This window comes from Pterocles gutturalis, unplaced genomic scaffold, assembly GCF_000699245.1.
Source record: "Pterocles gutturalis isolate BGI_N339 unplaced genomic scaffold, ASM69924v1 scaffold3359, whole genome shotgun sequence".
Classification (NCBI taxonomy): domain Eukaryota; kingdom Metazoa; phylum Chordata; class Aves; order Pterocliformes; family Pteroclidae; genus Pterocles; species Pterocles gutturalis.
This window is the reverse complement of record NW_010132966.1, coordinates 34,374-52,364: the sequence shown is the minus strand read 5'-3', so window position 1 is coordinate 52,364 and position 17,991 is coordinate 34,374. Positions and strand designations below refer to the sequence as shown.

The following is a 17,991-nucleotide window of genomic DNA, read 5'->3' as shown; positions in this document are numbered from 1 at the left end:
TTCAAAAAAAAAAAAAAAAAAAAAAAAAAAAAGGAAAGAAAAATTAAAGATGTTTATTCTAAAGAAAAACACTTCTGTTACAGGGGAACGTACACTGCAAAGACTTTCATACAATTAGGGCATAATCAGAAAATTGCAGTTAAGCAATCACTGATGGCACAATACCCTCAAACAATGAAGGGGTGCATTTTCAGGGCTTTTATTATTATCCGCTAAATGTGCAGTCAAAACGTGTTAAAACCACGCAGGCAAAAACTATCAACAATAAAAACAGTATCAAATGAGATGGTGTCTGGGACCTACAACGCCAGGAATTTTCAATTTCAGTGCTTTTATTTACATAGTTCACTAAGTTGTCATATGATGCACCATATTTAGCACAGAGCCTCCAGCAAATTAGCTTTTGGCTTAACAGGCTACCCTATAAAAATCACAGGCGTAGGCACAGGTCTGCAGTGAGAGACCTCTTTACCAGCTGCTCCGAGCTGCACTGGAGCCGCACCACGCGCCCCGAGAACTCTAGCGCTGCCTAAACTGTTAATCTGAAGGGTGACACGCAAGCATGCATTTTTCCATTTTCCCATGATTTCCCAGCAAGGGTTTCAAATTAACACAAGCAACGTTCATTAAGGCTGCCTGGACTTTTGACGCAAACGGCAGCCAGAGAAACAAATTATGATTAACCCTCCAGTCCCATGGACGCACTGCCAAAACCAACTTCCAGCCAAGCGGCTGTCTTTGCCCCCCCCTGACCTGACCTCCACACGTTGATGTCATCATCACAACTGCATGGAAATAGTCCTCAAAAGGCACGTCCTGGTACAAACTAATTTCCTGTCAACACGCCGCCTGCAAATCCAGGCAGTCAGAATTAAGCCCCTCACATAATCCACGCAGGGCCATGTGTGTGCACAGTCCTGCGAACGCAAGAGCCGTGCCCTGAACAGAAATGCCTTCGAATCCAAAATAAAAAAAACGTGTGAGCAAAGAGGAGTCTGGCTGCTCCATAAGGGCCTGAGAATTTCAAGTAATCTCTTGTGTTGCCCTAATGAAATACATCAGTCTGTAGGCTATGTGTTAGTTTAATCTTTTTGCCAACCCCTGTTTCTTTAAAATCTTCAATGAAGAAGTGAAAATTGTCTCGGTTACTAGTTTATTACATTAGTTAGAGCCAGGTATCCTCCCCTATGTGATATTTCAGCTAACCCTGCGAGGGTCCCACCAGTCTCAGAGCAAGCACACATGCACTCCTGCACAAGCACTTCGCTTGACCATCAGAGAAGCTTCCTGAACGGCAAAATCCTATCAAGGAAGACTAAAGCAGACTACTGAAGGAGAATATGGAAAACAAAAACTGTTCTTGATATTTTATTTTAGCTAAACGCATTTTCAATATGCATTTTGACAGAATAAAACATGCATTCTATGCTCTAGCAAAGCCCCACAATTAATCTCAATTAATTCTGGCCTTGTCTGATGGAACTGAGAGACCACGAGCCCCAGCTCCACATTCAGTATAGCAGGTGAGGGCTCTCCATAGTACCTTGTCTTTTTCTTACCTCCTTTGGCCCTTACCCAATGCCTGTTCTAACCAGCTGGATGCAGATCTCCGTGGGCACTGACGTTTCCACTGGGACATCGTAAGCCACTCTCATACTTCTTTCTGGGGATATAAAGGCAACTGCAGCCCAATTCTATCACTGCATCAAGGAGTACATACAGTTCACTAGCTTATATAGTCCTTCAAGCCAAGATTTTGTTTCCAGACATAACCAGATGTATTAAATCACCAGATTTAAATCTGTTACCCTTCTTGCTACAGGCACTTTTTGACAGCAACTGACTTCTTCTTTTGTATGTTTTTACTTGCTTAACTTCCTTTTCTCTGCCCTCACTTCCTTTATCTAACAGATTTTTTAATATTTGAAAACTAAATACAGTCTGAGAATGCAGTCATGACAAAATTTGGTAAGCATTACCACGGCAAGCTAGTGCAAAGGTACACTTGCATCATTTGACAACCTAGAACACTTCCAAAGCCAATGGAATGAATGGTTTTTTCAGAACACCAGATGTCATTTTCATTGGAAAATATATTTAAGTCTCAATCACCATTTGAATCCTGTAAGGGAGAAGCAGTGGCTCTCCATCCCATCTCTGACTTCAGTGGCACTGAAGCCTGTCTGAACACCTTAGCTTCAGAATGAGGACTCTAATTTAGTTATGCTGCTAAACTGTACATGTGGAAATGCAGGAAATATTCACACAATAAAATTTTGAGCACTCTAAAATTCACAGCAACTGTGAAGCTACAAAACCAGAAGGAAGTTTGGGAAGGCCCCTCTCCTGAAAAGCCCCATTTCTGCACAGATGACCCTACCTCAGGCAGATCTGCAAGGTCGAAGAGGCAGAACTCAGGAAAAGTATCCAGGATAAATTACTGCAGAGGGATTAATCTCCACACAGCTGAAATCTAAAATGCAGGCTTTGTGAGAAGGGAGTACAGCCCACCTTTTTTTCTAAAATGTTGTATGAGACAAGATTTACATACAGATAAAAGGTGCCTTTATTATGTCTTTTCCCTAACAAAAGAATTGCAATCATAATAAAAATTTATGGGTTTTAAAAATACTTGTGGATGTGATATCATCTCAAAGAATTCTTTTACTGGAATAACTGGAAATAATTTCATATCAGAATAAATGTAAAACCCATCGACACAGCAAAATGGTTGGTATAAAAAAATTAATATAGGTTGAAATGGACCTTTCTGGCAGGAGTCTCCACTTCTCCACAAAATGCCAAGCTAAAAGGCTCCTGAAATACCAAAGCCCCCTTCCAGCACACTCCCACGCGAGAGTCTCCTCAGTCACACAGTCTGAAGGATTTTTATTGAGTCTGACATTTCTGTCAGGGCTTTGCAGGGGTAACCTGTCAGCAAGGAGCACCTGCCAAGTCCATCTTTTCAGTCCAACTGCCGTGATCGTAATTAACTGTCACACTGTTTTATTTCCTTCCCTCAGAAACTCTGGTGAAATACAGCTTTGGCAAGTCAAGGTTTTCCACAGTATTAGAAAACAATAGAAATAACCTACTCTGACAGCATTACCAGAAAAAATAATAATTGCAGCATCTTCCCAGATATTGAATTTCACTCAAAAATTATCAGTGGGGCATTCTGTCCAGCAGAATGGACACTGCCATGCCAGGTAGAAAAAGCAGGCTCTTCCACAGATATCCCCTGCTGAAATATTAATTCAGTCAGAATATTCTTATATCTAAAGACAGTAGAGTGGGCTCTTAGCTTTGAATTTTGTTTCCCTTGAATGCTACCAGGGCTTCAAAACCCAAACTTCAGCAAATATACGAGGTTTACAGAGACATGCGTGTTCACACAAGCAGCTCAATACCACTATTTTTTCCCTATAGCAGTTTTCCCTCTCCCCCTCAAAATCACACCACCTTTTACATCACATACTTGCTTCTACTTACAAGACCGATTCCTGTTTTGAGCTGCAACACTGTCCTTCACCATTCCTAACTGATCCCTCTATGTACATGCACTCACAACAACAAAGGTATTTCATAAAACAAAAAGGCATAGCAAGCATGCTTAAATGTAAGTGATCATTATTAAAAGCCTGGGTCAAATTCACTTCTGGCATAGGTTTGGTACAACTCCAATGCATATTATTAATTCAGACTACTACAAATACTGCAGGCTTGGATGTTATTAAAAAGTCTAGGAGAGATATATAGCCTGCAAATCTTGCATGTTATCAGTTAAATATTTTGACTATCCATTAAACAAACAAACAAACAATCCCCCACAAAAACCAAAACAACCCTCTCCAGTGCTAACATTCCCCACAGGGAATTTTCCTGCCTATATCATCAGAAAAACTCTGAAAGAAGATAATCCTAAACCCTTCCCTCTATCAGCACCCTACAATTAGATGCAGTGGTATTCTATATGCACCTGTACCAGCTGTTACCCACTACATTGTTTCACATCTTCCCTGTTTCCTCAAGAGCAAAATTCAAATACTACAGAAGAGAAATCTCCAGAGGAAACCTGGGAAAGCCTGGGAAATTCAGAGACTGGGTAGAACATTTAGCTTTCTGGTCATATCCAGGCCAAAACGGTGTTTCGCCAACTGTCAGTGCACCAATTAAGTGCAGTTCATGTCATTTGGTTTTTAAGATGTTAGAAAAGCAGAGAAAAATAAAAGAAGTCCTTGTATTCCTTGAGTGGCCTCCAACTTCTAGGCAAGCTTCATAAAAAGAGAAGATGAGCTTTGTGAAAACAGGAAACAGCTGTCAGCAGGTGACTTTGAAACAAATGGCCTACAGACCGCTGCAGAAACATCGTAATTATCCTCCACGGTCACGCAACCAGACACTTCCATTTGCCCAAAATTCTTGTTATTGCAGCTTCCAGAAGTTAGTGAAGTAGGCCCAGAGAAAGGAAATGTAATGAACGGAAAGAAAAGGAGGAAAAGAGCCAGTTTGAGACGGCTTTGGAATCAACAGGCTGTCTTCCAGAGTGCTTTCCCTAAGCACATCTCCAAAGCCTTAAGTACCTAGGTGGTGAACCATCCAGCTGAAACAGGAAGGATGCTAACATCAAGAGTTCTCCTATTCTGTTAACGCTGACATTGCCTTAAAATAACTCAAAACACAATCTAAACACACACCTGATGCACAGTAAATTTCCCATTTCCTTTCTTTCTGTTTTCCTCAGCATTTCTCCTCTGTGCATTCCTGGAAGTTAATCAACTTGAAAACTGTAATCAATCATGTCTACCAGAGAAGCACGTAAAGTTTAAGTTGGAAGTATTACAGACCTAGAAGTAAGTAACTAGACTGGATTTAATTTCATTATAACAATATTTAAATATGAGAGGTTTACTTTCATCTGGAATAAGTTTCATTTGTAAGTTTTAGTTACAATTATATTTCCCTTGTATTCCATTTAAAAAAAAAAAAAAAAAAAAAAAGACATTCTGTGGTTATAGTCCTAACCCCATCGACAGCTGTAGCCTACTTGGGCCCATTTACTGTGGGTGAGCTGACCTTTTCCCATAGCCAATGTCATACCAGGAACTGAAGTGGTCACCACCAACTTGTTTTGGCCTTTACAAGTCAAATGCAAGGTACTGATTCTGTCCATTGTCTTTTTTTTCCCCCTTTGCAAATTGATGTGAAAGACACTGATAAATTCAATCTACAATATTTCCCATTTTACCTTACAAAGATTGGCAGTTAAAAGGGAAAATGCTTTGCTTCTGAAAAACAAGAAAAGGAAACAATATGTCTCTTGACAAAAATCCTAAAAATCCTACTTATATAAACAATGTCCTATTTCCAAAGCACTGAGATTTCTTCAATTCAGCAAACAGACTGCTGCATTTACACAGACCCATGTTCATTCATCACTTTCAAGTCTAATTACCAAGCCATTTCCCTCTTGGCAGCCCCTAATGGCCAGAAGAATTAGGTTTTACATCATCAGGATACCAAGGGATAACAAATACCCATAACTCTTTGCAGCTGTGCAATTTGTAAAGCATCTCAAGCTTTGAACGAGGAAGGGATTACTTTGAGGCAAGCCTTCCTCCTCATGTGCTGCTGCATCTGGACCAGTCCTGCAGGTATCCCTGCAGTGCAGTCTCTCCCAGAGTCATAACATCAACTTTCAAAAGTGAGGTGAGGGGGGAAAAGCTGTAACCCACTCATGGAAGCAAATGCTAATTAGAACCACAGAGCAGTGGAAAAGGTTTTGTGCATCACGTAGTTCACTTCTTCTGGTGCACAACTGCTCCTTGCTACACGTTAATCCATGAAACCTCAGCTGTGTTTGAAAGATGTCAAGTGGTAGGTTGCCAGAGCTCCTCCCATGTGACAAATTCACAGTGCGGGAGAATTCTCTACCAAAAGCCTTTCTGATTTGCAGAAGTTTTTCCTATCTCAACCATTTTTTCCTACTCATAACTCACCATGACATCTCTACTTTCTCCCAGCTTTTCTTCTGTAGCTATCTCATCTATTCATAAGAACCAGTTATAGTGAATGCCTCCCTTTTTCTTTATAGTCAGTCCATTCAACCGCTAACTTTTTTTTTTAATTCTCTCTAAACTTCCTCTAACACGCCAACATAAACCGGACTGAGAGCAAAAAAATCTTCCAAGAGCACTAGAAGCACAGTGAAACAGAATAAAATGCAGAAATCAATACAGGTCAAATTATCTTTATCTGTCTTCACTACCACATTGGAAACTCAGGTCCATTCAGAATCACCCTCTCCTTGCATCAGGGATCTCCAGACTGCTCCACTGATCGACTGCTCCTTGCACTGAACTATTATTCTTCAGAGGGACAGGATTACATTTTTGTAAATTCTGTCCCAGGCTGGTGTGTATCCAGCCCACTTTTCTACCCTTTGATTAATATATATTACTTTATCGCCTACAGGTAAAATAGTGGTGGAATAACCCAAGAAAGAAAAGCAACGCAGGATCTTAGTTCATCTAGATAAACCAGACAGAACTTCTAAGCAGGCTGGATCAGAAATAATATTTTTGGAAATAATACATTTTGACACTGAACAATGTCAATTTATATATTTTTTTCTGACTTCAAAGTATTATTTCTTGTAACTAATAAATGCGTGCAAATACCTTTAATAAAAACAAAACTGCTACAAAAAACAGTTATATTCAATAGTGTTAGATGTATTAAAATTATGGAGCTATTGCTTGGGAGCGTATAATAAAAACACTGGCACATCTGAATGCAGATACAGTGTTTACCATGGAGTAATGGCTTGTGCAGTGACAGACAATCCATGACACAATGCAAAGGAGACATTATATTGGATGGTGCAAATGAGAATATTTCTAAGCTTTCTTCATCTACCTGTACTATAATTAATTACCAATTCTATTAATTTGTACGTGTCTGCTGATGAGAAGGGATTGTTTAGTGATGTCTACAGAGGGTTGGGAGTAAGACTTTGTGCTTTAAACTCACAAGCTTTAGTCAAATCTAAACAAGAAATACTTAATGAATACTTGGCAAAGTGCTTTGAAGCACTAAGCAGTTACTCAGTGTTATTTCACATCTGTATTTCAGATCTGAACTGTGCATAAAACTACTCTCACAACTTAACAGTTTAGGCTTGTTATCTCTGGACACAGCCAGCTAGGATTGGGACAGGCTCCCTACACAGGAAATCTGAGATGCAGCACATGCTGCACAAAACCCACAGCCTGCAGAATCCTAACAAGGATTTAAACTGAGTAGAAGGACTTTTACAAAGCTGTATCACAGAGGTTTTTTTCACTCCCAAGGCAGAGAAAACCAATTCAACCAACTGAGGGAACAGGGAGACAATATCAACAGGTGTTTCCTTGAAAACTTCGGTATGGTTAGTAATAGTACAGGAAATGGATCTCCAGAGCCCACAAATCGTTAGCATCTCTAATGTATTTGAAAATTCCTACTGTGCAAAGCCAGCCTGTAAAAAAAGGCCATTTCTAATAAGTGCCTTGTCTGGTTTCCTACACCATTTAATTTCAGATGAATTTTATGAGAACTCTGCTACATATTTTACCTCCCATCTGGTTCAGATTTGACAATGAAATATTTGTGTGTCCCACCCTGTTCTTTTTAAAGCTCCAAAACCAGATGTCTCCAGCACAACACGACTGCAGCAGGTCATACCGCATTCTTCAGCAAGCTGTGCCAGGCCTGCTACCCCCCACAGACAGTTCCAGGTAAAGTAAAATTGGGTTGTTTACTCCCTAAAAGAATAATACAAACTAAGTCAACACCTCTAGGGCACTGTGTGAAAAGGCCGACTAAAATGTACTACAGCTTATTCTTCCAGAAGGTTTTATCTTGATGAAGCAGTGTTTCCGAAAGCTAAATGCATTAAGAATTGCAGCAGAGGGAGATACATATATTCTTTTTTCTATTGGCTCGATTCCAGCACACATTTTTGCAACTTCTCTATTGTGATAAGCAAGCAGGTGTTTCAGTGCGTACCACAGGAAGGCTATCATTTCTAGGAAGATTACACATTTCACAGAAGGATGCTGATGATGACACCTTCTATCAGATTTTGCATTTTCTACAGAATATGTGTTCATTTCTTCCCAGTTTCACAGGGCACCTCTATGCTGCACAAGATGCTGCCTCCTGTTGCATAAACAATGTATTTGGGTTGCTGAAATATCAGAATTACACCTTGTATCCTTTCCTGCAGATACAATGGCCCCTTTGAGATATAAAGGAATCTGTATGGATGCCAAGGTAGCTTCTTTTTCAGGGAAATTACGAAGTTCTGATGCACTTTTAAACGAGGCGAATACTTTCTACATCCACGTATTTTATAGTTTTTCATGCAAAACAAAGCATGCTCATAACAAGCAGTAGTATTTTACAAGAATGTATCCCCCACTTACAGAGCCTGTCAAATTTTAAATGCTACAGTAGCAACTAAAACCTGCTATAATCCTCCTTCAGACAAGAGCTAAACACCTCTCATAATCATCACAAAGCAGGATATTAAAAAAAATTTGTTAGCTGTTTGCACAATAATCTCTTTTTAATGTCACACATGAAAGGAACATAAGCGTTCCCAAATCTTTTCATGAAGATTTTCCCTGTCTGGCAAAATGTTTACATGTAAGTGTAAATTTAGGCATAGGAGTAGTCTCCTTGGAAATTCCAGTGTTATATAGCATATGATCATATTCTTTGCTTGATGGAGACACTATATTAGGCCAGTGCAACAACCCTGGGAAAATAAAGGAGTTAGTTACTGGAAACAAATGCAAGCTAAAACCACAGGAAAGAGCCAAAGGGCATGAGAACCAGTAGAATCCTTCCTGCTAATGACATGAGAAAGGAGGAACTCCACCAGCTTACCTGTTTACACCAAGTTAAATATGCTTGAGTAGAAGTCACAAATGCTACCCTTCTGCATGTGGAATAAATATATTTAATAAAAGAATTCTACAAAGGCAATATACTTGTGATTGCACAACGTAAGAGTAATTTATCAGAAAATAATGTCTGTGATTTTTTAACAGGATTACTTACTTTCCCCTTTCAACTGCCAAGGCATCTATTTCATCAAAGAAAAGAACTGAAGGAGACACTGCTCTGGCTTTCCTGAAGATCTAGAAAAACAACAACACTTCGTTTAAAGGGATGGAAAGTTTTTACATAATACTATAACCCCCTGCACACCTTAAAAGCTACAGAGTATCAGAGAGCAAACATAAGCCTTGTGGTCTTTAAAAAAAAAAATAATAAAAAAACAAAAAAAAAACAAACAGACCTTTTAAAAGTTATTCATGATACTGCACAACGCAGGCTTACAGTGAAAGCTGCTACTGGATCCCAAATTTGACATGCATCACTAGGCCTGCACAGGAGAAGGTTAAAATACACAAAATATCCCTTCTGCTTTTTTTCTTTCCTTTTTTAAACTTAAACCAGAAGGAGGTTTTTTAGAAAGTTTAAAGGTAACCTTATAAGCAAAGACTTTGAATGCCAAGAAAACATATAACATCATGTATAGCTTGCCCTTTCTCACCTCTCTCACTGCTCGTTCAGACTCACCAACATATTTATTCATCAGCTCAGGTCCCTGCAAGATTAAAAAAATAAAAAACAAGTTTAAAAAGCATACTACATTTACATATGAAATTACTGAGACAAGTTGCCAGCGCTACATTACTGATGCTTTGTTAGAAGGAATTTTGATAATTTGTCACTTGCAAGTCCTATTTGTGCATTTTTAGACTTAACTTCTACCTCTACCAAGTTTTCCTCCATTTGTTATAGCACTGTGTATGCACAGAACTATGCATGTAGGGTAGTCCTCTCATCATAATACTTTCCTAGTACTTTCATGAGAAACAGAATTACACAAAAAAATAAACAATTTAGAGTTCTTAAAAGTTGCTGGCTCACCATCAGCAACACGGGGGCTGCAAATCAGCCAAAAAGATTAATTACAGAAAAGCATTTACTTGCACTCAATATGCATCCTGTTCAGCCAAGCACCAAGACAGTGACTTAAACCAATGTTTAACAGCAATTTCTTGAATTCGACAGTTTGCAGGTCCAGAAAGAAGCTGCCATAGCAGCACACCTGAAACCCATCTATGAGGTGCTCCATCCCCAGCAAGAAAGCTGTTCAGTGTCTTAGCTCATTCACATTCCTCCTCCTCTCTGCCAAGACTGCCAAGCACAATTATTAGTGCCAGCTGCTGGGGTGCCTGTTTATACTCACAGCCCTGTCTGCTAGGAACAGACCGGAGACCACAGGGTCAACATTCAAGTCTTGAACAAGTACTTATAATTACAAAAATAAACCAATGGAGAATTCTCAGAGCATTTTCTGTTCTGCTGTTTAAGGAGCCTATTCTACAGGATATAATGCTTCCCAGTGGGACTAAGATTCTTGTGGGATTGGTAATGACTCATGGACTTCAGCCTGGTTTGCATCAACACTGACCTGCAGCCATGACCAACAATGATTATCTGCTGCCCTGAATGAAATGAGCCAGCAGGTTGGATCTATTTTCCAGGGAACAGGTGTCCTCATAATTTCACCAGCAAAAATGAAATCCTTCTTCACAGTCAGAAAAGCAAACCACCTTCCTATGCTTCACAGCTGCAAGTGCATTCAGATAATGCTCAGCTCAGAGCACTAAGGCAGCTTTAAACAGCAGGTATGCTAGAAACAAGAACGTGTGACAGACACACAATTATACATCGGCAGTGACAGAGCTTCTGTTACAAGCCCTCTTTGAATGGGACAGTCCGGACTTTGTACCCAGACCGGTAGAATACTAATTCATTACTCTAAAAAGGCAGCACAGTGTTTTTTGCAGTCTCCTCTTTCCACTCTCATTTTCACTCTTGCAATAACAGCTAATGTACTGACTTTACCTTGACACCTGCGCCAAGGAATGAATCTTTGCATATGTACAGGGAAGAATGTATGCTCTAAATAAGAAAAGCACAAGTTACCCAATATCAGCAAAGCATCCAGGCTGTGCCACTATTTTTATTTAGTTCGTTAGCTTCAAAGAGTTGTCCATTACCCAAAGGACCAGGTGAGATACTTCAGTAGCCAGACCTGGTGCACCATACAGGTAAAACCAATTGCGTGAGGGCTGAAAGAAGAGTACTGTGTGCCTTGCCAGTAGGAAACAGAAACGATACAATTAGCGTTGCTTCCTTTCATTAACATCCACCCTTAAAACAACTGCTGCAGTATCTAAAGTTAAAATGTCACCCGCCGGCTTTCCACAACTTTAAATTTTGAGTCTGTTGGGTGCCTGTGTGGAAACGATTACCCAGAGACATAACCAATGAAGAACACAGGAAAGAAAGAAGGAAGGAAAAAACAAGGTGAGAGAAACACAAAGCCTTTTCCAAATATTCACTGTGGACACCAAACATGAAGAGCATGCAGCAGTTTGTGCAGAACAGGCTTATAGCTCAGAGAGACAGTATCCAGCTGCTCCGGGCCCTTGCCATTCATCACATTCAGTGCAGATGAGGAATTCGATAGCGTGGCTCTAACAAGTCCTTAAGGAACAAGAGCGCGGTCTTCTCTTTCTGTCTAGCTTTCTCTCAAACTGAGCTGATACACTGAGAAACCTTTGCAGATTCTACCCACAATTATAGATTTCTTCTACTAACTTTCTCTTGGAGCCTGTAGACCTCTTTTATGCCCTTATTCTCACAAGTAATCTTTGTTCACATCAGTATTCTCATGGAAGCTAACATCATGTATATCGGTGCCAATAGTGTACTCTAATACGACACAACATCAAATAGCCTGACAAAGTTTTCTTTCCCTTTGTCTGAGCAAAAAAACACTTAAAACCAAAACTACTCTCTTTGAGCTTTAAGGTACAATATAATTTCAGCTGCTTGGAGTTTTATTTTTAATTAAGCATTAAAATATGATCAAGGCAACATCAAAGCAATAAATACTGTTTAAAATGTTTCCAAAGAGAATTATTTTGAATTCATGGTTTTGCTGTAAGCTTTGACATTAAATTTTTCTTCATTTTTTCCTTCATTAAGTAGCAATTCCAGGTAAAAGACCACTATGTATTAATGATCTGTGCCTCTTCATGAAGAATTTTCATGGAAGATGATTTGAAAGTCTGCTAGTTCACCACTCATGAGCAATACCAACACTACAGCTTATATTGCCATGTATAGTAAGAGTTCCAAGCTGCTTGCAATAAAGGAAAAAAAAAATCAAAAGTAAGAGAAAGAGCACACAGAAGAGAAGGGATTGGTATACATTTAATCTCATGCAAACACTTAAAACCACAGCACAAAAACTAGAAATGTTCAAAGAAGCTGGATGTAGAAACTGAATGAGTTAGCTCCGGTCTGAGCTGAACTTCTGCCTTACCCTGACTACACACAGACTGTCCTTTACCTGAGATTGATGGCAGTTCTTTCAAAAGACAGATCTTTATGACAAGCAATCTACAGGCCACCACAAAGTCACCTCCTGACAGCAGACATGGTTTCCAATTTTCACAAAGCTCACTTTCTCTTTTTAGGAAGTTTGCTTTGAAGTTGGAGGCCACTGAAGAAATACCAGGAGGGTTTGGGGGTTTTTTTATTACTTTCTGATGCTTTAAAAATCAAATATGAACCCGACTTAGTCAGCAAGTTGACATTTGTTGAAACATCAATTTTGGCCCAGACATGAGCATAATGATACCTTTAAAACCTGTTTACAGCTGTTGATATACTGACCAGGACATGCTACTAACAAATGGTCCAGTTTAATGATGAATAGCTCTGTTCTCTTCTGCAACAAGCAATCTTCCATATGAAGAGACATGAAGAAATAAAACCTGTTCCTTCTGGTCTTTTGCACAATTACCCCAAAACCAGCAAAAGATTTGAGGAGGAAATTGGCAGAAGTAGTTATACCTTAGCCATGCATATAAGCCAACCATTTGTGAGCTCCAATCCAGACTAACAGTATAAAATCTGTCAGTTCAGGTCCACAGTATACTGCTGAGTTTAGTTTATTCACCCTGAAAGCAGAGGTATTTTCCAGATATGCTCTGTTTAAAGACTATCTCATCCTCACTTACAAGATACATTCCCCTTGTATCACGAAACCTTCCTGTTTATGGTCTGAATTGGGTGTGGATTTTTTTCTCTTGTGCTGATTTTTAAATGTTTTTTTTCAATAAAAAAAGTGACAAAAAAGAAAATTCCTTGCATTAGAAATCTGACCAGAATAAGCTCTTGAAAGATTAACTGCACAAGAGATAAAGCCCCTGCACGCAGGCTGCAGCATGAGCTAAACTTATGTACACATGGTTATGACAAAAGTTCTTCTCAAAGAACACACTTCTCTTTTCAAACTGCAACAGGAACAGCTGGTATCCCTGAAGTTAAAAAGTATCAGTAATTTTTCTAAACAGTCCTTAAAATCACTTGCGTATTTTTTCCACCTGAAAATACTGGGGTAGTGACTTTCAACTAATAGGAAATTTAGTCCGTGACTTCCTCCTTATATAATTTTTTTTTTTTTTTGACAATCAGGTAATTTATGCACTTACGCTTGCTGAATCAGATGGACACAGCTCCAGGTTTCTCCAGCATAAAGCCCTGCCTACTTGCTTCAAAAACACTGCCATAACCTCACATGCAGGTTCTATGCTCTAAGACAGACACACTAAACTATGTTAACCATAGAGCACAATTCATAATTTTTAAAAATCCAATTAACTAGAGAATCTATATCTCATCCTACTGTTTATTACTCTATAACATATAATGTACACTTCCTTCTTTACCATGTTCAAAGCAGAAATGATCAGACATTAAAATATCAGTCATAATTAATATTTAATTTCAAATTAAGTATCTAGAAATTTTCAATAGCACTGTGAATCTCAAAAAGAAAAAAAAAGGAAAAAAGACAAGGGGTGCCAAAATTAGTTTTCAACTGTTCAAAATGCGTACCTAGGGCAATGTTAATTGCCCACACTCAGACATCTGCATCTGAGTTAGACATTCACACTGATTTGGACAAACAGACATGTACATTGCAGATGCAGTCCGCCTCATTCTGATGTGCTAATTTCTCATCAGACCGCAGGAGGAGCGCAGACAGCCAGACTGGAGGAGCCAAGCTTGATCCCACCCCAAGCAGTATACAGTTAAACCCCCACTTTTGGTTTCCTCCTACTCTCTTCTTTTTTTTCCTTCCATCTTTCCAGTTCCATGACAATCCAGGTGAGGTGATCTACTTATCACAACATTAACCGATTTGGAAGAGACTCAGAATGCCCCATCCCTGGAAACATTCCAGGTCAGGTTGGACGGGGCTCTGAGCAACCTGATCCAGTTCAAGATTTCCCTGCTCATTGCAAGGGGCTCGGACTAGATGATCTTTAATGGTCTCTTCCAACCCAAACTGTTCTATGATTCTATGAAATCAGTTACTTAGTCTTTTGATACTGCAACGGCAAAATGCCATCGCATCCCTGCCACAACCAAACCAAAGCAACGTACGACTCTGGCTGGCTGCAGGAAAGAGAGTTAACCAGATAAACAGTGAGACTTCCTTTATTTTAACAGTAGGGCTATTCCTAATGCAAAAGTTGTACATGTGTGATTTTGTCATTGGTTACGCTACACAGAAAAATATTAGCGTAGAAAATGCATTATATTTGCTTGTTAAGAATAAAGCCTACTTCCTCTCCTGTAATGCTGTTTAATAATTTAATCTGCATCACTCCCAGCTTCTCAGCAGATGTAAACCCCAGGCTGAGTGCTGTGCTTCCTCTCCCTCTGCTCTGCATTCCAGAGGACCTTAAAAACTTGTTGACACCTGTCTGGTGTTTTAAAAACTTGTATTTCAACAGGTGCTTGTGGGCTCCAAAGTATCTAAGTCAGTAGGCTGGCAAAAAAAACTGTCACCCTCAAACCTTGCAGTGAAGTTGCTAAAAGCAGCATAATCAAACTGCGAAGGCAAATACTATATCCAGGTTTTTTTGATGGCATGCCTCAGAATTAACTTGTTTGCCACTTGTCTTGACTGGCAAACTTTAATGATAATCTTTTGAGACTTCTTTACACAATACAGAAGCCAGTATTTGTAGTGTGGAGTGAACTGAGCAGCAACATTGAATTCCCTGCATGCACAATCCCTTCAGAGAGGGCCCTGTTCAGCACCCCGGCACAGCTGCCTCTCAAACTTACCAGGATTTTGCTGTGTCCATGAATTGCAGTGCCACCACAGCAGTATCAAGTTGGAGGTAAAATCCTGTTGTGACAGAGCTGAAGCAGATCTAAAAGTAACCCATCCCGCTCACCTGCCCCATCCACAGAGAAATCCCTTTTTCCCACAGATTTTCAGCACCAGCTCCTATTCACTACTACAGGCTAAAAGGCGGCCATCCACTGCTCTGCCTAGGACCAGGCTTGGCACCAGCAGGGCACTATCCACGTGGGATCAACAAATCATACAGCAAAACGACACAAAACTAGCCATCCGAGCTGCAAACCGTATTTAGCTGCTGACACTTCACCGCTCCAGCAACACGCCATTCCCTGATTGCTACTTTCACCATATCCTGATAACCCTTGGGTAACTTGAAGAGAGGAAGAGAAACTAAGTGCTAATAAATATTCATCTTGCAAAGTAATTGAGAAAGGACAAGGAAACAGAGATGGGGATTATGTTTGAATCATTTTCTACCTGTGCATTTACTTTCGGGAAGCTTAGAGCAAGGATGGATGAAAGCTTTATTTTATTTCTAGTTGAGTAAAATGTGGAGATAGCTTCAGAAATAAAAGAGTTCTTTAAGGTATCTCAAACTGTTGTCCCTTATAATAAATGTTCACCAGAAATTCTTCAAATACAGTTAGTTTCATTATCTGCTAATTAACAAGTTACTGTAAATGTGTTACTATGGGTCTCTTCGGAAGTTTTATCAAATGTTTTCCAGAGTTTCTCAAAAAAACACAACACTTCTTCATTTTTCATCCTAAATGTTTTGCTTAGCTAGTCACAGCCACCAAGCTTTCTTATTTCACGCCTCTGCTCACAGAAATCCCCATTAGAAAGCTAAACGATCATCTCCCCAAAATTCACTGCTTCACAAAGCAAAGCAGCCAGCCTTTCCAAGCCTCATTAATCTGCTTGAGCTGCCACAGTCAAGAAAGGGAAAAGCAAAGGAAACTTCAATTGGAAAATATTTTTACGCAATTGACCCAGATGACAAACTAAGCTTAAGCACGTCAAGCACGGGGAGTGGTGCAGAAGCATTGGCAGGGTGATACAGGAAGTTAAAGCAAGCCAAGGTGAAGTCAGAGCTCCGAGAACAGTATATATTTTTGTAATTAATGCTAATTGAAAAAAGAAAATATTCCTTCAGCCCAAAGCTCTTAAATAACAGCAAATGAAGTGTCCAGAATGTTTTCTAACCTTTTTCTTCCCTCACCGTAGTTGTAGCTCCTAACCAACGCAAATAATATTTTTGAGCAGTGTCGTACACATCATCTGTACCACTGGCTGCTTGGTGTTAATGTCCTTAAACATTGGTGGGTTCGAGGTTGTTGGTTTTTATTAAAATACAGTTTCATCACATTTACAACAATTAGTGTGTCTCAGCTGAATTCCAAGGGCTTTGCCTTTTGGAGATCCAAATTATCTGAAAATTTCAGCTGCTTTTTTGTTGCTATTGAGAAGTGAGCTTTTGTCTTTGTTCCGATTTTAAACAGAGAAATACTAAAAAGCATTAAGCAGCAAGAAGAAAAACGACGCTTCCAAAACCATGACAAGCTTATAGAAGTTACATAATTTTTCTTGTTATTTGTTTTGTAAACTCAGGTAATCTGCTTGTTGGGCAGAAAACCGAACTCCAAGTCCCCTGTTGACATAACCCTGAGGAAAAGCTTCCTGAAGTTATCAGAAAGTCTCCCTCTGGTTTGAGCAGGCTGAGCAACCAGAAGGTAATGCAATGAAAGATGCCATCAACAATACACATCCCCTCTGGTGTGCAGCATCCTGGGCTTATGGGCAACTCAAGGGGCAAAGGGATTTTCCGATCCCCATGGCCCTTATGGGAGTCAGCTAAGGAATGTATTGTCACTGGGTGATGGAGTTTATTTGGGTGAGTACCGTAAATAAACTAATATGCAAGACAAATGCAGATATACCTATATATGCCATACAACAAGATATGGAAGTTTCCTCCAAAAATATTCTTATAATATCATCATAAAATCTTAGCGGTCTAAGTCAATATATATCTCAAAAAAGCAGCCAAAGGTGACCTCAAGTGCAGGAACTGTCAAAACAGTACAGAGAGATACCCACCACATAAACAGCCAAAAGAGGGGAAAAAAACCCCACAGAAACAATACAGTGACAAAGGGTTTCATTTTCTTCCTGTTCAATTTCAGAAAACTAGACAACATATAAAACAAATATGTCACAGAGGCAGTTTTATATAACAGAGGTGTCAGCAGCCTGGCAGAAGCTGAAAATAATATCCCCCATTCTATTAATATTTATGGGTGCTATATCTGTATACAGTTTTCTTTTCCCATTAGTTAAAGAAACGAATAAAATACATCTCAGAAAAAAAATTACAAGCTTTGGGGTAAGTACAAAAGGAGTGTGAAGTACAAAAGTGCATAGAAGGCTGACTGATATAAAAATTCAACCAGACAGAAAAAAGTATTGGTAAGTCAAGACTGATGTTCAGAATGAAAAACCTACCCTAATTCATTCCTTCACACATTCTTATACTTGCTTCTATCCATGACTGCAAAACCTTGAAAAATCTCCAAGAAGTTCCAAACAATTCAGTTCTTTTTGTAACAGGGAGGGGGGGGGGGGTGGAAATAAACAGGATGACCCCTAAAAGTCTGAAAAGCTTCAATGCTACCAGAAATTTAGAA

The 17,991-nt window shown here is 39.4% G+C and overlaps 1 protein-coding gene across 1 annotated transcript in view; it reads right to left on the bottom strand.

Moving 5' to 3' along the window:
• The window catches only part of SPATA5 (spermatogenesis associated 5), a gene marked incomplete at both ends in the record, with an annotated part of 54,365 nt that overhangs the window by 2,227 nt on the left and 34,147 nt on the right, over positions 1–17,991 (bottom strand). Inside the window, 2 exons of the mRNA XM_010081046.1 lie at positions 9,109–9,188; positions 9,608–9,661. Coding sequence (XP_010079348.1) covers positions 9,109–9,188; positions 9,608–9,661 — 134 coding nt within the window. The remainder of the gene's footprint in view (positions 1–9,108; positions 9,189–9,607; positions 9,662–17,991) is intronic.